Source organism: Colletes latitarsis, chromosome 6 (assembly GCF_051014445.1).
Source record: "Colletes latitarsis isolate SP2378_abdomen chromosome 6, iyColLati1, whole genome shotgun sequence".
NCBI lineage: Eukaryota > Metazoa > Arthropoda > Insecta > Hymenoptera > Colletidae > Colletes > Colletes latitarsis.
Window position 1 is genome coordinate 27,020,304 of NC_135139.1, and position 20,543 is coordinate 27,040,846.

Consider the following 20,543-nt stretch of genomic DNA (forward strand, 5'->3'; position numbering starts at 1 on the left):
AAATATCTTATGAAATATATTTAACACATGTACGAATTGTCGACGATTATCTTTAAGTTAATAAACTCCTAAACTCGTCGTATAATCGTCCGGAAAGTTTTTCTTGTCACGGTACTCTCGCGATTTTGAATTTCATCGAAACGGTTGGCAATCGATCCTGACGTGATTGAAAAGTCACTAGAGAAAGTTACCAAACGGTTAGTTAGAGCAGGTGTCCCATACAGGTGTTCAGTCGGCTAGTGGCGCGTAGTCGCGTGTCCGGTGTGTGTGTTGCTCTTTCGACAAAGTATTTTCCGATATCAATCGTGTACAAAGAGAAATGCGCGTGAGTTTTATTTGAAATTCACAACAATGTATCGGTTACAGTGTGTGGTGGTTGATTCAAAATATCGTGAAAGGTGATCGTTGCTAACAAAATTTTCACACGAAAGATCAGCGACAGACATCGCCGGATATATTGTAGTTGGATATTATGCTAATCACGTTACGGTCAGAATGCGGGAGGAAGAACTCGAGATATCACTCAAGGTGATCAAAAATTTAATTTTCATTATTTATATCGATATTTCCATAAACGAGACATTCAATTTTTTTGTTACGGATGTACGAAATAAAACTTTTTAATTAACGCGCCTCGAAAGGTATTAGGAAGAAGCATCCTTGAAAAGAAGGAAACGGATTACTTGTTTACACGAAGCGTAACCACTTTTACCTACTCGAATCAACATTTTTCGTTCTGAAGTGGAAAATAAAAGTGAATAAATGCATAGGAGAGTAATGGGTTGCGATTGCTTTGTACAACGTGGATGTATTTCGCTAAAGATTCGGTTTCAAATCAAATTTCGGAAATGCGTATGCGCAGTGAGAGATCTGCATTGTGGTATGTATACAACCAAAGCCGGCTAAAACATGCTATAGGTTAGAAATATGAAACTTGCATCTTTTGTTCTTTTTCGTTTTGTGAGCCAAAGGGAACAAATGATAAGGATAATTATCAACGAATAGATAGAAACACGATAGAAAGGTAATTAACAATAATTGCTTGTTCTACATAATATATAATTTAGTGAAAAAGTGTTTTCGCAAAAGGTATTTGCCCTAAAGAACGTATTGATTGTTCAGCATTCGTAAAGTCTGAAATTGACGAAATTATTATTGTTCAGCATGTTTATTACAAAGTGAACAGTAATAATATTAACAGGAGTAAATCATGCAGCGTGAGATATTTGCTCTTTAATGATAATTTAAAAAAAATATACGCTAAACGTTTATGTAATTCAAAACTTGTACAATATTGTATAGTCCTGCTTCAATGATTGCAGTTTATCTTTCGATTGCTATAACGGTACATACTGACATTTTCATAGGCATGTGCACGTGTAAGACTACGTATTTTACTGTTCTTATTGTCCGCGGTTGAAACAAGCAGTGCGTACGCGCGTACATACATCGTTACATGTTATTTCGTCGCTGAGAAATATGCAACATAATTAACGTTCTTCCTTCGAGTCAAGTAACGACCTATTTTCGTACCTGTCACGTGTTAACAGTTTTTCTTTCGTATTAAATATAGAAAACGAAATTGTACTTTATTCGTTAAGGTATTAGTATCTGAAAGAGATTATGTAGAAATTGAACTTTCTCGTCTACTAAATTCGAACTTGATTCGAACATCGTTGGCCAGTAGTCGGTGGTAATTGCGTAACAGAACCGTGTTGTTTCTCGGTTAAAAATGATGCTTTTTATTGACATTTTTTGTAGTCGATACTCATACCGTTATTACCGAAAAGATTTGTTAAGCGACGGTGTTTAATTCTCGATGGTATACGGTATTCGTTTACTTGAAATGCGATCTGTTACAATGATACTTTTTATTCGAGCAAAACGGAAATTTTGACAGTGTTTCGGTTATTTGTCACCGCGTCGTTCGCATAACTTGTTTTAGTCATTAAATCAGGCATCCAAAGATGCGTGTTGAATGAATAATTTCTATGTTTAAAAATTCTTCGTATTTTTAGGTTATCGTCATATATTAAATTAACATCCGCTGTACTCATTGAAGATAATAACATTACATCGTGAATTAAGTACTAACACGTAAGCGATTGAATAACTACAGAAAATAGTTAGAAACATAAAACGATATTGTATTCTTATTCGATGTATGTTTTGTTAGTAAAAACTAACAGTGGAATACTTGATATTACTCAAACTTTAACTTAACTGTTTTAGCGATAAGATCGAAGGATAGTTGCTACGTTACCGATGAAATTGGGAGGGAGATATAGGCTTGTTTGAGAACTTCACACAATTAGCATACACTGGTTTAATTGGGTGCCACTCGTTTCCAATAATTATCGCGGAGTTGTGATTAAAAATTCTAATTGACCGGATCTGGAGAAAATAAAGCGTAAGGAAAACTGTTGTCTGAATTCTATAATATTTTATATTATTTTGAGGTTTATAAAAATGTTTTTTTTTCGACGACGTTAATGCGGAAAACGGTACAATCGATTAATTTAACTATTGCTCGAAGCTCATTCGCAAAAATATTTTGTGCGAATGTTCGTTATTTACGATAGCTATAAAAGTCTTGCGACTGCTTGCACGTTCTTGGTATGGTCCGGCTTGGTATATAATCCTTTTCCCATTAAAATCTACAATGTACAGTATGATAATACCAAATAATAACCGTTGACTATTTAATACCGATATGAGTAATGTATGACCATATCGCATATTTTCCGTAAATAATGTATGTGTTATTATGGACCTTGATTATTTCAATGTTAATTATTTCACTAACGTGTGTTGGTTGCCTTCGAACGATCTATACGAAGACCACTTCCAGGATTAAATTTGGTTATTGTTTAAGCGAAACATTACATTGTTTGTTCCGTAAGATTAAATTCTCGTAAAACAAAACCAATGACTTATCGTGCAAGGTTACGCAAGGTCGTATACGCATAACGGAACGACCTCTATGCACGTATAACGTTTTAGAATGTATCTGGTATTTTAAATAAAATATATTAGAGTGACAGTAATTAAGTATTTTACATTAGACAACTTTACACGATAAAGTTGTAATAATCGATCGTATGAATTTACATATTTCGTGTGTGGTGTATTTTATTAGTGTGGACTAGTTTCCTATATAGATATGTTTGTAGTTCTCTACAGTAGCTCGATTTCGAGGACCGGTTCAGGTGGACTCGAGGGCTCTTATCGACTTAACCCAGTTGTCGTTTCAGGCGCACCGTTATCTTGAATTTAGCGGAATTGTTTAAGGTACAACGCTCTTCGAGGTCGCGATTTAACAAATTTTTACACGTAATGAAAGTTATCACAGCGAATAGACCAAACATTGATATTGTACTATTTATGCAAAGAAATGAAGGAGGGGGGTTGAGGGACGTGACAGTCAACGTGATAATGTTGCACTGCATTAAACTTTCTAGAGAGAATTTTATTTTTTTATTTCACGTCGAGTACTCACGATAAACTGGGCTCGCTTTTATACACATACATGTATGTTGTATTTAAAATCACGCTTTCAAGAACATCCGTGGACCGTTTATTAAACTAAACGTATCATAATAAAGACGTGTCCTCGGTATCGGCGCGAATGTATTCGTAATTAATTGCTTCCTCTTCTTTTCCTGAAATTATAGCTGGTTAGTAACTGTACTTGAAAAACTGTTAATCAACCTGAAATCATAAAAGACCTTCGCACGCGGTTCGACCAGTTTTCATGACCTTTGTATTTTCGAACACACGACCGTGTGTCTGTCATTTAATAGACGAGCGTGTTGTTCATTTTTCTAATATTTCCATGGATACTATTCCATAAGGTAAATTTTAATAGCGGCACTAACTATTGAAAGGAAGTGAAATTATATACGTCCGATAGATTAAATGCGTTCATAAAAAGTAAATTTAATGTAGTTTTGTTTTACAGAATCCGATGACTGTAGATGGTTAAATGCGACAAAGAGTTTATAGGCTGTATAGCGAATTTTAATGCTCGATAATGTTATCAATACGCGTTGAGACAGTTTTGTGCAAGTATGATATTAGAAAGCAATGCTTCCACCGTACTCTTTATCGATTACTCTCTGCTTGTAATACATTCGTATGTATAAATTTTACTAGCACGTATATCAACGCTGTTATTATCGCTTACCTGAAACTTGAATTTCTTGTGCATATTAACATTATAGTGATCATAAAAGTCGATGAACAATTTCAGTTTTTATTTTAGCATCTACCAATCGTTGCTATGCATTTAAATTATTTTTCTATGTTATTAAAATCGTCGCTGTTATCATGATTATTATTGCTCTTATTTATTACTGTTCTACTTATCGATCCCCGTTGGTCTACTTGCTCAAAAACTTTCGAATATTAAATGATCCTATCCATTGTATCGACGATGAAACATTCTGTTGACCAGACTTCATGTTATAAGAAAAAAAGCTGCCCGTTCTAGTCGATCGGTTTATAATCGTTTGGCAAGAAAGTCGCGCAAGAAATTAACTACTGGATCTATGGTTATTCTTGCTCGTCTCGACCTATGGCTTTTAGAAAGTCCACCATCGGGATCATCGTCCATGTAACGCACCTTATCTTCGCTGAATCGGAAATTATTCTTAATTACGCAGGATACAGATCGTATCGTGATCATGGCGAAACGATGTACCGATGTAAATCTGTCGATAGTAAAAATTATATCGTTTTCGGTTTTCTTTTTTTCAATTTTCGCGACGTCGAAATCGAGGATCTAGTATGCTTCTACACGAATGTTTATTCACATTGAAATTCCATGTATAAGAAGATACTTTTTGACTTGCAGGTGGTGATAGTCGGCAACGGTGCCGTAGGAAAATCATCGATGATCCAAAGGTTTTGCAAAGGTACATACACGAGGGATTACAAGAAAACGATCGGTGTCGATTTTTTGGAACGGGAGATCGAGTAAGTGAACGAAAGTTGAGCGAACTTGTCCGCCTTGCAACAATAATAGTAATTTTCATCTATATTTTACGTTTTAATTCATTGAAAGAGAATAATTTTTCTTAAATGAACACGAACATTGGGGGGCAACGATGATCGATAATATCCATGGATCAAAAGACGCGACGATACGTTTAATTGAAAAAAAAAGATTACCGAGATACGATCTTGCCGACGACGTTTTTGCTTACCGTAATCGGATCATCACGGGATCTTTATTGGTCGTTGGAGAAAAATCCATTGAAACAGGTAGGACGAGAGTCGTTTAATCGGGGGAAAAATATTTCCGATCCGATCTCGCTAGGCCTCGACGAGAAAATTCACTGCAACATTTCCAAAGTCCGCGATGTTTCTTTTACGCGTAAAATATCGAAATTGTAAATGATAAAGCTATCTTGTAATCTCACGATCGATCCAATACTCGATTTCATTTATCATTACTTTCATAAATTACTAGATACGCATCGCATCGGAACGATTAAACCTTACTTATGTAGTCTTTTCTATTAAAAGGTTTAGAACATCGCTGGATGAAATGTAACGAAAACTCTCGCAGTTCTCTGATAAACAGATTCAAGAAATGAAATTACAGCGAAATAGCTCGGTTATATTGTATTATGGATTGGTTATAGTTGTTCCGAACCATTAATCGGCTAAGATTCGTCCGTCCGTGGGGCCACGTCGCATATATCCCACGGAATGGTGGGAATATTAATATCCGGGACAAGAGAAAAATCATTTTCACGGTGTTGAAAGTATAGGCAGATAAGCAGCTGTAACGTCGGACGATAATTAAAGGCTATGTTAAAGAAGAATACATAATAGGTGTTCCGCGAGTACACGTACATATGTATGTACCTACATACTATACACGTATACCTACATAGTTGTTCGAGTTAATTACGTTTCGCGGGAGACGTCCTAGTCTCGGTTATCCTTTTGCCATTTTCAAGGAGATTGGCAAACATCTGTCGACGTTTTCCAATAGCTTTTAACATAAATTTCGATCGTATAACCAAGTATGCAATTAAATCACCGTTATTATATCTATTTAATTAAATTTACATTACGCGCCATTATTCCATCGATTGGTAATTAAACCGAAACTATGGTTCTTCTCAAATAATCTAGTATCTTGTTTACCATAATTTATTTTCCAAATCTTTAACGTTGGATTTATTTGAAATTTCGCTTCTGGAAAAACGTATACGATATACATATGTATATGTACGTAGTAAAGTAGAAGTAAACAGCTTGTTTATCGGTCATACTATAGTTTTTAAACCACATCTGATACGATAGACTTTTAAAATGTCAATAACAGGTATCGAGTATTAAAAAGGAGAGAAATTTTAAAACATTCACATTATATGTAAGAGAAAGTTGGAAGGAAAGATATTTTCTATCATAAACGGATCTGATGGCTTTATTTTTCCCCAATTTAACCAATTTGCGTAAAGATTGTTCATTTGGTTAGAGTAGCGGGGAATATTTTTATCTGCTATTCAGTTAAGCAACTATTTACTATAATTTTATTAAATTATTTACGCGATAGATCATTTTAATATTTGAAATTTCCTCCCCGAAAACAGAACTAGTCGGAATAATTTGCTCGTTATAACTTGTTGAGATCGATATTCTACGGTTTCTTTCTTTTCCTTGACTTCCATTTAATATCTGGAAGTTAATCAATCTTGTATTGTTCGAATCTTGAAATAAGATTTCACTTTGGTTTCATCTAGCGTAACTTTCTTTCCAACTACTGTAACCGGATTAACTTCCGTGTTCTTGTTTGCGACGATCACGTTGAGAGCCTCGGTATACAGAATGTTTCGGAACGTATGTTGTCCATACAGCAACCGAATAGAAAAAGGAACTCTTTCAGGGAAATTAATTTCATTAAGTACTTGTATTCTCTAAACATGGTAAATGCGCTCTATTGGAGTATTTCTCTCTACGTTGGAAACAATGTGACAGAATCCGTTGTACTGGTTGAGATAGCGATTAAGAAATATCAGAGCATTAAAATGGCTATAATTCGAGAAGAAGAATTTTAAACAAGACGCACGTTTATACATACAAATTCTATCAATTGCTTTTATGTCCCTTGTTGATCGCCAACCTAGGCGAAATAGCGAACCACACGTTGTTATAAAGCACTACTCTATATTTCACATTTTAACGAGAATCGCATGAAACTTTAAAGTTATTGCACGATAAAGAAACGTAGACGAGACAGAACGAACTTACCGTATAATAATAAGAGTATAAAAAAGGGACGGTTTGATTAGCCGGAATGAAATGAAAATTACAGAGAAACACTTGCGTTTTTACAATATCACCGAGTAACACCAGCGCCCAAGCGTAAAGTGTTCTAAACGAATGCGTTACGAAAGAAGATCGTGCGCAAACTGTTTCTCCAAGTTACAAACGAAACTCTACATACGTGGAAATTAAATAAAATCAGATGAAAAGAGTATCGCGACCGAGGTCGTCGGTCGGCAACGCGCTGCATTTCAAACACCGATGAATATGTATGAACTTGTAACATTTCTGTTTCTTAAAAACGATCTTACGAGTCTTAAACTGAATTATGTTTTCAAATAAAAATGCATGATAACACAGCGTTACAGCACTGTAGCTTTATAAACGGGCAAGTTATCCGGGTTACACCTGTCTTAAATACATACACATGTATGTATGTATGTATACATAGAATAGAAAAAAGAAAAGTTTCACCTTAGATGGAAAAAAAACGACCAACGGTTGTTACGTATGGAATTTTATTATCGAGATAACTGTTATAAATGCCGAGTCTGAAGAAATAAGTGGGATATCCTCCAAGCTTCCAAGTTGAAAAAAGCCATTATTTTCTTTCTAGATTTATTCGCAAAAAGACTATACGCGGGAATAATTTGGAATTTTAATATAAAATTCTAAACTATACTTGGACATTTTGTTATTATTCGCAACGCGGGAACACTATGTTTGTAAGACTCGCTAAAATATGTATACCTATTAACACGTTGACTGCCACGCCTCTTTTATATGTCCAGAAATGTCCTTAACGTTTCTTCAAATTTTACTATTTAAATAATAATATAAATAATGTCTACGAATCGTGTAACTTTTACTACGAATGTCATCGTTAATCATTGTTATTACCTTATTATTTTAGTATGCCGAATATTCGAATATCCGGATAATAAGCCCAGACCTGGTCTCGATTAACTACCAAAGTAAAGTAAATGACGCATCAAGGAGTGCAACTGCTAAGAAACGTTCCGAGTGCATGATCGAATATCATACAAGATCAGAGGAATTGACCAGTGAAAAGGGAAAAGAGAAAACTCGACCGCATTTCTCACAACTGAACCCGTAACTGGGTTGTGCGATGAACCAACATCGCATTCCGTTATTTCGTTTAGTATCCGTTCGTTACTCAGAGGTTGTACAGTTGCCACACTTTCATTAATATTATCCTGAATCAGGATCTCAATGATTCCTAATCGCCATTCAACGAGAACTTTGAAAATATCTCAACCATGTCCTAATAACCCTAAAATACCATAATTATTTCTATGCCCATCAAGGGGATATTAAAACTACCAAAGACGGAAATTTTTTATGCGTTCTCGGAATCCATAATCTCGTTTATGTCTCATAATAATTGGTCTTGTTTAAATCTCTTGCGATTAGGCGGGTGTTTTAGTAATTTTACAGGCTGATTTCTATTTTCGTGCGTTCGCTGAAAGGAGGAAGGTGCAAAAAGCAGCTTCCCATCTTAAAATGGTAACCACGTGTGCTGCCCGCGGGGTATAAATGCACCAGGAAGTATCCCACGACGTACGCTTCTCAGAACCTAGAACTGTTTGCTTCTGGACAAAAGACAGGCATCGCGTCGGACTATAAACAGAAATTCGTTACTTGGACGAACGACCGATTATGGGCCATTTAAACGCTATACACTGGTTTCTGGTTTCCGTTTAAGCGGCGGTCTTAACCGACGAGCAGCTAACCTTACACAATTATTTTCACATTTTACGCGTTAAAGTACCTAAATCCATTTTAAGAAAAAATAACACGAAAACAGGATTCTTTAGAATACTTTCTCCTCCGATTAATAGTTTAATTCACTCGGGTTTCAGTTTTAGCTGGACTCGCGTTCTCAGGTCTCGTTGTTCTAAGCAGAATCCATTGTTCCACAGGGTGGACGGCGAGGACGTAAGACTGATGCTCTGGGATACTGCGGGTCAGGAGGAATTCGACGCAATCACCGCAGCTTATTATCGTGGTGCCCATGCCTGCGTCCTTGCTTATTCAGCCACTGACAGAGATTCCTTCGACGCCATTCCTTCGTGGAAGCTGAAGGTACGACTCGTGCACGAGACATACACACACCGTGCTGAACCGGTGCAAGCACGTTTCCGTAGGTAGTCACGACAGAAGGTGGAATGTGAAAGTGAAGGTGCCATTAAAGCAAGGGGCTGATTTTAACTCGCTCTACAGCAGTACGTTTCCTTCTACAGGTAGCGGGGCACAGCCTAGATTATTTTCCAAACACGAGTTCCATACAATTACTCCTCCTTCTCCTCTGACGACGACGACCTGACTAATTAACAAACTTTTCATATCACAGACAAGGTATACGAGTAGACACCTTATACCTTAGGGTTTTTCCTGGCCCAATCTGACTGCCATACCGACCTGAAAATTCCGAGGAGATTTTACCGTCCCCTTCTCATGGAAAAACTATTCGCTGAATTAATATGGGAGGGAATTACTATGAGAATTTGCTATGGGAGGGATTAAAAAAGCCAATCCAATATATGTATAGACAGGTGCGCGAAGGAAACTGCCCCTCTACTTACACGCACTAATGCATAGCCACATTGTATATCAGTTCTGACGCGTTGTATATGATACCTTCAGGAATTCGAGGAACAAGTAGTTGACTCTAATGGTCTCCGACAATAGCGAATATATTTCATTGAAATTTATTTATGAAGTAGAGCTCACAGATACCTAGAAAAACGTCGTATTAAACATCATTTCCATAGAGCGTCAAACAAATTTACTAAAAATCAAAAACGAATTTTTAAGAAAAATCAACAGGGGGTAGGTGCCCAAATTTTTCGGGAAAAAAAAAAATTTTAAATCGTGCTGGAAAAATTATTTTCGATTGCGGGGGTCAATTATAATCATTTTTGGTAATAGACATGTCCTTGAAATTCTACGCATTTTCGTGAATAAACATTCCAAGACCTTTCACCTTATGGACTTTGATGACCCAATCTGTCTGCCACACCGAGTTATTCTTTAAATAAATGATGTATTACAATTTAAAATAAAAGATAGAGAATTTTCGGTGTCGTTGTCAGTGAGGTACATCCTTAGGTATTTTAATAATCTTGAAATCTTTAAATAATCTTAATCGATTGATTACTCCAATGAAATTAATCGATTGATGCTCAATTCTGGACCGTACAGCTTTCATTCCGTTAAAAAATACTAAAATTTTATGTAATTTCTTTTTCTATTTCACTTCCTTTTGTGTTTATTTCTAAATCTGTTGGTAACGCTGCGAATGACACGAAAATGGTAATGGGGTTTCAAGACCCCATAAAAATGGGCCGAAAAAATACATTGGGTAAAAGGTCTACTCGTATAAGTACTTGGTCTGGGATTTAAGTATGACCCATCGGTGGTACATGATTTACACTGCCATCTATGGTAAAATGGCCAAGTTTGTCGAGAAATAGTTCGTTACCCTCGATGCTAGATGGCGGGCATTTTTAACAAATTTTTTTTCAATTTACAATGAAAAATACATGTACAAGACCAAGATGTCTAGGAATTTTAAATAGGAAATCTCTATAGATATATTGTACAATGTATACCAAGTTGATTCGTCGTAATCGTCGTCCATATGTAGTACAAAGTATTCGTATCGACGGTCACAGTACAGTAAGAAGAAAATAGAATCGCTGACGATACTGATGAGACATTCGAGATCATCGGACACGCTCTCAAATTCCTTTCGTAGAAACTTGTACGTTGGCTTTTTTCTTTGATTGTCGCCGAGTAACTGCTGAGAAAGGTGTAGCTCAACCTGAACCAAGTACAAATCAGCATGAATAACTCTGTCGCAAGGAATCGTATTCTATTTTAACGTAATGTTTCCGGTACAAGCTTGTTTATCTTATTTGTTAGATGTTTGAAAGTATGCTGCTCTAAATGATTGGAAGATCGATCGGATTGTTAAATGATCTTTTTCAAGGTATTTCGGACATGGTCTGTAGAAGTTAGGCATCCGATAAAAAGATTGTTAAGAACTCGTAGGAAATTAGTTGGTGGTAATTAGAATACTTTGAATCCCGTTCGTTGATAAGGCAGACGCATAAGAAAGTCGCGGTTTTTTTTTGGTTTTCAGGTGGAGAACGAGTGCGGTGAAATTCCCACGGTACTTGTACAGAACAAGATGGACCTGGTTGATCAGTGCGTGATTGATCCGTAAGCGTAACGCCTGGTTTGCTTAATTAACGGCTTAATTTCGAGTAATCTCGAGCATAGCGCATTGTTTCAGGGACGAAGCCGAGAGGCTAGGCCGCGCGTTGGGTTGCAAACTTCTAAGGACATCCGTGAAAGAGGATGTCGGAGTCATGAGCGTCTTCCGGCATCTGGCGTCACGATGTCTCCACGAGATGCGCCGCTGCGACGACGATTATCAAGACGACCTGAAATTATACTCTTCTACGGGGCCTAGATCACCTTCTCTAATAAGTGAGTGAAATCTTTCGCCTCTGTTTTCCTTGACAACTATGGAAATTGCCAACTACTCTCAATGAAACTAGTACTCTCGATTCGTACGGTCCCTTCTACGATACATAGAATGTTTAAACGAGGATCCCGAACAAGTTCGTATCTTAAATTTAATAACAGGGTGTTATTTAAAAGAAAGAAAGAAAATATTTAAATTCTTGTTATTTTTTTATCGTGTACAAGTTTTCAGTCTAGTGGAACGTATCCCTCGCATTATACATATGTACGTGGTTCTGTCGTAGTCACACCGGTTGCATAAAATTTGTACGATGGAGAACAATAGGGATATGTAGCCGGTTCACACGTGGACGCTGACCAGTCGTTTAGCCCGCAATAGCTGTGCGAAAAGAACAATGCGCTTTCTTGGAAACTCCGTCGAGAAGATGCATAATGTATCAACTGTGCCGGGACAATACACGGGTTGATCCTGTCGTTTCATCCTTAAGTATATCGTCATCACGTTCGCGGTTCGTGAGGAGACAGATGTATCAGCTCGGATTAAAAGTCCACCCTCGAACCCCTTTCTCTCGATTCGTTGTAAAGTTCGGTTCGACAACCGAAAAATCGCAACCAAGTTGACGGACAAGAAAAAGGGACGATCGAACGTTGGCCCAGATTTGGCAGGTGGTCTACTCCGGTTGGTACATATTTTAACAGCAGTCACGCATCTAATTATGCATATACATACATACATAGATCAGCAAATTGCACACGCCTCGTACAGGGACGCACGCACACACGCAACGAACGAACGAACGAACGAACGAACCACCTTATAAAACGTACACTGCAGTTCAAAAGTTTTAAGCAACCTTAGATGCATACCTTCAACGCGGCGGTTAACTGGTATGGTAAGATAGGTTGATTGCCGCTTAAAACTTATTTTAAGCTCATTAAATGTCCTTGAAAATTGTAATTTTTTATAAAAATGAATTTTATTTATTCTATTTTCTACACATTGTTGTGTAGAAGTGATCTTTGAAAACCGAACAGCAGCTTGCCTCTTTGCTTCCATCGGTAATTGAAATTTTCGGTAGAAAAAGAAATCGGTTGGAACCAGGGGGGAGGGGGGAGGTGAAGAATAGTTGTAGCCCGCCTTTTAGCCAAACATACACTCACAATTACCGAAGAGTGGGCTGGTGCATTATCGTACAAAAGGAACCACCCACCACTTTCCGCTTCGATAAAAATCTGGTCCCACTCTGTGAATTCTTGCGAGTAATCGTTGCGTTACGCCTTTGTAAAATACAGCGTTTACTGTTTGTCCTTGAGGTACAAACTCATAGCGAATGATTCCACGGATGTAAAAAAATACGACCAACCTTTTGGTGTATTATGAAGAACGGACGATGCTCGAAATTTGTTTACCGACAGTGTACATAAGCTCGCAAGTACACAAATTTATTTAAGAAATTTTAAGTAACGCGTAAACGCTTGTTTGAAACTTTGAATTGATCGTCGTTTAGATACTAGTGATCGTTCCTATTCGCCTTACAGTTACCAATTAGTTTATTAGTTAATATTTCGTTTGATATTATATATTATGTGATATTTAGTAATTAAAAGTACTCGAAAAGTGTTCCAGTTGTTCAGAATCAACGTTGGTCGACGTCAGTTTATTTAAGGTTGAGGACTTTGGTTGCGTTTCTGTAGGGTATATCCAAGTACATCTTCTGATCGCGTGACTGCTGCCATTGATCTTGATTCTTGAATAACGAGCCAGAGTAGTGGTACATATGTAACACGCACAAAAGCACACAAACTCACGCCTATATGTGTAATATTATATCCTTCGCTCGCTACCGAGCATTGGCCAAAGAATGAATTTTTCGTTTTCTATGTTAATAACATCGCGCACGAAAACATTTCAAATTAAATCGGCTTTCGTAAAATGAATTACATAAATTTAAGAAATAATTATTCGAGCATACTATATTATATGTATATAGCGATTCAATTACACGACAAGAAAACCAACACCAGCAATCGAAAAGTCCACTTTCACGTTCAACGAAAGAAACAATTATATTTCGGACGCGAAAAAATGATTTCGAACGTAATTTTCAAAGCATTCCACGAGCACACACTGGTAAAAGTGTGGGAATGTAGCACCAACTACTGCACATCGTGCTGACTTTAATCGTTCCTGTTAATTATTTTGCACAAACAAATTTTTGCGAAATATCGATCATCTCGATAAAATACAAACGTGTTTCGACGAATCTTTGTCACATTACCATTTGTTTCAATAATAATGAGAAAGGTAGGTACACAACATTATAAATTACGGAGCGTGAATCGTTTTATTAAATAACGTAATTTAGATTTTATACAAGTAACAGTCTAAATGTTTACAGCATGTACAGATAATGTAGAATAAATTAATAAACGCATGTAAGTATATGTATCTCTTATAATAACACGTTACCTATCACGATAAAACTGAGTGTAAGAAATTGTATTTCTGTAAACTAAGAAACGGCTCTCTTGTTTCACCCGTGAATTTCTCGATTTATGAAAATATATGTGTGTGGGGGGGGGGGGCACGTGCATGCGTGTGTATATATATATATATATAATCATATCTATTACAGGTGCTTTTAGTCCAAATGGATCCGCATGTGGCCGAAGTACAGGGAACGGTACAATTGTTTTGCGGCCAGGAGTCAAGACAAAAAATCACAAGAAACGAAATTTCGTGAAAAATGCTTGTAGGCTACTTTAGTTTTTGCATGGACAAATACAAGTGTGTCAAAAGCTCTGACGAATATACTCCAACAGTGTATTGTGACTGATATTCATATTTATGAAAATATAAATATCCTATGGTCGATTCGGCAACGATACACTAATTGGTCTAATGATTAATTAGGCACAACGTTGTGCATCAGGATCGTGATCAAAGAATGAATGCGCTGTATGATTTGTCTCCGAATAGTGTTGATATATATCAGTCAATTTGTGATGTACATTCGCATTAACAAACAATTATTCAAGTACTGCTCCGATACATGTTCTGCTTAAATTCGCTTTAACGATACATTGAATAATTAACATCATAAACAAAAACATACAATTTAACATTGTTTAAAATTTTAATTCGTACAACCGACAACAAATTTTAATTGCTTAAGGTTAATAATTTTCATTTCGAACACAAAATTCTCATGTCGTTTTTCGAAAAATATTTTATTTTCTACTTGAATATCTTCTCATAACTGCGTTGAAAAGCTTAAATCGTCCTACGTGATTTGTAAATATATTATTTGTATGTGTTAAAGACGAACGTTAAGGAAGATGACTATAATATTCTTTTTTGTATACATTCAGTCAAAATATAATTGTAACGAATCATCAGTTTAGATAATATATGGTAATTTTTTAATCAAGTATAAATATTCCATCGAGTGGAATATTTAAAACTAAAATTAATTTAAATCGCCGCCTCAAATTCATAGAAAATATTATTCTAGACATTAATTTATGTGTAAACAGATATCAATATAATAGCCAACCAAATATACTAGTTTCTAAGGGAAAAAGATATTATGTCGAAAGAAAATACTTTTTCATCTACAGTAAACGCATAAAATAAATAAAAATAAAGCGTTACGATTTTTAAATAGTTTCTTTTAATCAGTACCTTAAAAAGCATTGAAAAAGCATACAAAAAAATACATCTAGTATATTTCGATATATTGCACTCCACTTTAATTACCATAACGTTTTATTCCTTTAATTTTTACCACATAAAACAAATTTATTATGCGTTGCTTCTAAACTTCATCCTTACCTTAAAGATTGAACAGATGTATCAGGCATTAAATATACTGCAATTATGTTTATAAAAAAATATATACGATAATATAACTGAAATAGTTTGACAATACGATATTGTACCGCAAACAATGTTTTTTATCAATAAAATGATCAAGTACAAAATATAAGATAAAAAAATAAATAGTTGCTGAACCCCTTAATGCTCGCGTTTCTTTCGATTTAACCTGTCCAAAATTACATACAAATTACATACATTCTCAGCTAATTCTAATGTTCTATCTCATCTAATAAACTTTTAAACTCGCATTTTTAAACATAGTAAAGTGCAAATTGGAGCAGAGTGTGAAAAAAAATAATTATTTTTATAAATGCAAAAAATAGATTTCTTTATTAGCATAAACTTATATTTCATTTAATTTACAGTTTTCGCAATAAAATTTTGTCTTTCCATATGCATTTTCCTCCTATATCACTTCTTTTGATGACACAAATTCGAGTTGGGGCTTCTTTTTTTTGCTAGCTGAAATATAATCAGCAAAAAGTCTTTCGATAAATCTTTGTGGTTTTACTTCGTACCAAGGTTGACCTGACTGCCGAAAAATACTAACGTTTAAAGACTTTAAACTTATCAATATGTACAATGAGAATGAAAGCCAAGAGAAAAAGAGAGAAAAAGAGAGAAAAAGAGAGAAAAGAAAGAAGAATAAAGAAATGAGAGAACACAGTTCTATTATTTTCCGATTGCGTGCACATTACTTATATTAACGGCCAAATGAAACGGAACAGAAATACATATACATATATCGCTGTTCAAGTCTAACTCGGGCATGCAGATTTTGGACGATCAGCTATGTCGGAGTCGGACTCGGGTTTGAGCGTTAAAGGGTTAAGCACACTAAATAATTCTTTAAAATTACGTCAGACTGTACATATAATCTTTATCCATGTTGTACCAAGTATAATACGTAGTAAACTGCTGAATCTGCACTGAACATGACAATTCTATCTACAGTACTACAAGAAGTAAATGTATTACATAATTTATTAGAATACGGAAAAGTCCAAAGCCCACATTCATAGCATAATTACAATCTGTATTTAATTTCTTTAAACATTTTTAATAATCTTTTTGATTATGGGAAGCATTATTAGTTTCAAGTAGACAAAATAATGACAGATTACATTGTAGGCATACTAGACTAACCAGCAGTCACATATGTACGATACGCATAAAGATAAAATTTAACACTATTCTAATTACTCTATGTACTATTGTTTTCCCTGGTTACAAAGAACAAAAAATGGAAATATATTTTACATGAAAATATATTGTATATACCCTTGTTTTACTTTAAACGTCAGTTCTAAAAAACCTATTATTTTTAACACAGTTTCTTCAATTATAATATATTATAATTGTTTGTTTCAAACATGTATAAACTTGTATTTTCAAAATTGAAAAGAAAAAAAAATATAAGTTTCATTAGAATGTATCTGTTGCACAAATATAATATAAAATGCATAGCTTATTTGCACAATTGCAAGACATTCAAGGTCTACGACTTCTACTCAAAAAACTCATGATATATGCATAAAAGATAACACACTTATGTAACATGAGTAATGCTTTCTCTACATATACCATAAAACATCACCATTGAATCATGATCAAGCACCCTGCTTCAATTAACTTTATTTTCCTCAAATCTCCTTCAGAACAACTAAGACAGATTAACTGTTAGTTTAATGAATAATTTAGTTGTTTCCTTCGAAAATAGGTTGTTCCAAATATATTTTCATAGTAGTTGAATTGTATGCATCTTGTCAATATAATCCAATAATCCCTGTAATCTCTTCTTCACCCGCTTCTGGTCATCCAAAGTACATCCAAGAATTGCACTTTCAAAGTTTTTATCGGAATGTCCATAACCATGCGAAGAACATGCATTCATGAAAGATGCACATCGCAGTCGAGTTGTAGTTGGATCATCACGAAGACCAACAATTAAACTATCGATTAAACCATTTACCTAAAATTAATCAACATATTCTCTGTCATCTATTGTTCAAGTAACAGTATAAAATCATATTTCTATTTTTTGTCAGAAAGTACAAATATAAAGCAACAGGTGATACATACCTGATGTAATGCTTCTTGTTGAATCTGATCACGTTGAATTTTTACCAAAATATCAACCGTTAAACATCGCATAGACAATCTCTCTGCATACCTCAACACATCATCCCTGTCAGCTATTTTGAAAAAGGAAATTTAACCTTAATATTACATACTTTTTAGATAGGTTACGTCTAATAGAATCTTGTATAAATACTAAAAACACAATTTATTCGATGATTATATAAGCTAAAATCTAAATTCTTGACAACGCTATAAAGAAACATTCTACAAATATCAAGTTTCTTGATAACGATTTTTCTAGAAATATTACAACTGACCTTGAATTCTTAGAAAACGAGAGATAAACACTTACTTTCTTCTAATTTGCCCAGCATTTCGTTGTTCCTAAGCGTATCTAAGGTGGTCAACAGAGTATCTCTCTCTTCTTCGAGTCTCCAGGCATCCCTCCTCAGTTGTTCTACATGCACTTCAATTTGATCAAGAAGACTGACTAACCTTTCTTTTGGTTTCACCGAACCCTCGCAATCCGCACATTCTATAATATGCGGTAATGGGTTATTATCCATTTTTAAGGAATTCTCAAAACTGTTCTTCAACGGTGCAGCTTAACACGTAATTACAAAGTGAAAATTTATATTCAAACGCAAATTAAACTGCAAACTTGTCGATCGCGGATTAATTTTATATCCTTTAATGCCGTCACAATGTACACTGTCTCACAGTTCTCACACTTTAATCGTAACTGTAAACCATAATACGAAAAAATAACTGACAGTGCACACGCATTTATGTTAGAAATTGCCAGACGGAGCCTCGGGTGCACCGGGGACACCTCATTCCACTTTCTCACACTATACCAAATCACGCGTACGTGAGCTCGTAGAGTTTCGGAGAATCGAGAAAGAGGGCATCTGTCAGTTTGGCTCTGTCGACTCTCCACAACTCGTCCGAACTCACGTACGCGTGATCTGGCATCTGGCATAGCGTGAGAAAGTGGAATGAGACGTCCCTGCTGCACCCGGGGCTCCGTCCGGCATCTCGCATACATATATGTTAAGGCCCTCTACAAAGAACCAGAAATTATTAACTTAAGTAACGTCAAATTTAAAAACTCTCTCCTAAAATTAATTTTAATGCTTTTAGCAACTTTATGCATAACAAATAGCATTTAATTACTACTACAAATGAACGATAAAATTTAATCGTACGTATGTATGTACTTATGTATGTACTTATGTATATACTTAGATTACATATACAGTATTGCAATTACTTACAAGAATATAACTAAATTTGTTTTCAAATGTGTGACTGATATATTTACGCTTTTTGTAATTGCATATATGTTATTTTGAGGCTTGTAATATTAACATTATTTTAAGTAAAATTGAATTAAAAAACGAAACTTTTACTCCAAAAAGCTGTCAAATTATTCGCTGCTATTCAGTATGGTACTTGCTTTATAACAACATAATTATGTCTTTAGTAAATTTATTTAAAAGTACGCAAGTTTAGTTTATAAAAATGAACGACATAATTTTATTATACTATATCTTGAAAATTGATTTTAAAAATAAAAATTAATCGATTATTCTTATTAAATAGCATCTATTCGATTCTCATTTTTAATTGTACAACATTATTTATTTACTAAAATTTCGTTGCTGATTTGATGCAGCCTTCGTATTGCATGCATTCTTTTCCGGTACTAAAGTGGAGGGATATATACAACTTTTCTAGGTAATTTTCCGAAATCCATATTGTAGTAAGGAATCCTTTTCTTTCTCTGTTCTACATTATTTGTACGTTTCGAAAAAGAATATATTGCATCTTTCATCTATAAATTTCTGAAATCAAATTCATACATCAACCATTTTTCTCGCATGTTCTAGGTGATTCTAGTTGTAACCTCCATACTTCGGTACAGAATGGTGAATATTAAATAATTACTAATAACATTAATGTACAATAGTTTATTCCTTGAAACATACTTCGATTTCTTTTATTAGTCATAAGTTTTATTAGTTTTAATTTATTTTTAATAAATTAAAATATATTAAAGATACAACATATTAAAACGAGGTGATATAACCTTAACGTACTGACAAACATAAATAACAATAATTAAACGTTTATGAGTATTGATACATTTATATTTACATTGTATATATATATACATATATAAAATAATTACAGAGGTATAATATATATATATATATATATATATACATATTATACCTCTGTAATTATTTTACTGATCTACAATATTACTTTTTAGCCACGAGAAATTAAAGAAATTAAGGACTTCCTCTTGAAAGCCAGGAGAAAAGATGCCAAATGTCAGTATTCACATTACAAGCATTACTCTAATAATTCATAATATCTGTTCATTAATTATTATATTTTTTCATTGTGATTATTTAGCTGTAAAAATCAAGCAGAATGCTGAGAATGTTAAGTTCAAAGTTAGGTGTTCAAGATTTTTGTATACTCTTGTAATTACGGACATAGAAAAGGCAGAAAAATTGAAACAGTCTTTACCTCCAGGTATTTATGCATTTCTATTAATTATAAGTATTAAGTAAATCAAATTTTATTCATACTAAGAACAACAATTTAATAATATTAATTACTCTGTTTATTTCTGTTTTATAAGTTATATTTAATATAAACACCTTAATTCCTTGTTTAATAAAATACTAATACAATTTCAGGTCTTCAAGTAAAAGAAGTAAAGAGGAGCGAACGTATGTAGTTAATCAAATAAAATAATTTTTTAATCATA

General features: G+C 34.6%; 3 protein-coding genes across 9 annotated transcripts; 2 read left to right on the forward strand and 1 right to left on the reverse strand.

The window, feature by feature from the left end:
- Window positions 1-92: 92 nt before the first annotated feature.
- Rab23 (RAS oncogene family member Rab23) lies at window positions 93-15,512 on the forward strand. 6 transcript variants are annotated; one of them, XM_076767528.1, is made up of 7 exons: window positions 511-528; window positions 642-1,024; window positions 4,856-4,977; window positions 9,225-9,387; window positions 11,450-11,529; window positions 11,603-11,799; window positions 14,433-15,512. In XM_076767528.1, exons 3-7 carry the CDS (start codon window positions 4,895-4,897, stop codon window positions 14,561-14,563), a joined length of 654 nt encoding a protein of 217 aa, XP_076623643.1. In that variant the 5' UTR covers window positions 511-528; window positions 642-1,024; window positions 4,856-4,894; the 3' UTR covers window positions 14,564-15,512. The 6 variants fall into 6 exon arrangements, with proteins under 6 accessions (XP_076623639.1, XP_076623644.1, XP_076623643.1 ...); XM_076767526.1 differs by lacking the exons at window positions 511-528; window positions 642-1,024 and adding exons at window positions 1,692-2,162; window positions 2,233-2,410; XM_076767527.1 differs by lacking the exons at window positions 511-528; window positions 642-1,024 and adding exons at window positions 1,692-2,097; window positions 2,233-2,410.
- Window positions 15,513-15,650: 138 nt separating this feature from the next.
- LOC143343037 (BAG family molecular chaperone regulator 2) lies at window positions 15,651-18,617 on the reverse strand. The gene is made up of 3 exons (XM_076767530.1): window positions 18,111-18,617; window positions 17,759-17,871; window positions 15,651-17,648 (listed from the first exon to the last, which is right to left on the reverse strand). Exons 1-3 carry the CDS (start codon window positions 18,322-18,324, stop codon window positions 17,415-17,417), a joined length of 561 nt encoding a protein of 186 aa, XP_076623645.1. The 5' UTR covers window positions 18,325-18,617; the 3' UTR covers window positions 15,651-17,414.
- Window positions 18,618-19,416: 799 nt separating this feature from the next.
- On the forward strand, window positions 19,417-20,543 carry Rpl38 (ribosomal protein L38). 2 transcript variants are annotated; one of them, XM_076766154.1, is made up of 5 exons: window positions 19,417-19,498; window positions 19,651-19,689; window positions 20,037-20,097; window positions 20,183-20,305; window positions 20,473-20,543. In XM_076766154.1, exons 2-5 carry the CDS (start codon window positions 19,687-19,689, stop codon window positions 20,511-20,513), a joined length of 228 nt encoding a protein of 75 aa, XP_076622269.1. In that variant the 5' UTR covers window positions 19,417-19,498; window positions 19,651-19,686; the 3' UTR covers window positions 20,514-20,543. The 2 variants fall into 2 exon arrangements, with proteins under 2 accessions (XP_076622269.1, XP_076622270.1); XM_076766155.1 differs by having other exon boundaries at window positions 19,456-19,560.

Bases quoted from the DNA above. Each gene is read 5' to 3' on its own strand.
- Rab23 (XM_076767524.1), top strand. From the start codon at position 496: ATGCGGGAGGAAGAACTCGAGATATCACTCAAG. The intron at 529-4,855 runs GTGATCAAAAAT...TTTGACTTGCAG, and splicing joins AACTCGAGATATCACTCAAG to GTGGTGATAGTCGGCAACGG. The intron at 11,530-11,602 runs GTAAGCGTAACG...GCATTGTTTCAG, and splicing joins GATCAGTGCGTGATTGATCC to GGACGAAGCCGAGAGGCTAG.
- LOC143343037 (XM_076767530.1), bottom strand. From the start codon at position 18,324: ATGGATAATAACCCATTACCGCATATTATAGAATGTGCGGATTGCGAG. The intron at 17,872-18,110 runs GTAAGTGTTTAT...TTTTCAAAATAG, and splicing joins GCTGGGCAAATTAGAAGAAA to CTGACAGGGATGATGTGTTG. The intron at 17,649-17,758 runs GTATGTATCACC...GATTAATTTTAG, and splicing joins AACAAGAAGCATTACATCAG to GTAAATGGTTTAATCGATAG.
- Rpl38 (XM_076766154.1), top strand. The intron at 20,098-20,182 runs GTCAGTATTCAC...GTGATTATTTAG, and splicing joins CAGGAGAAAAGATGCCAAAT to CTGTAAAAATCAAGCAGAAT. The intron at 20,306-20,472 runs GTATTTATGCAT...ATACAATTTCAG, and splicing joins GAAACAGTCTTTACCTCCAG to GTCTTCAAGTAAAAGAAGTA.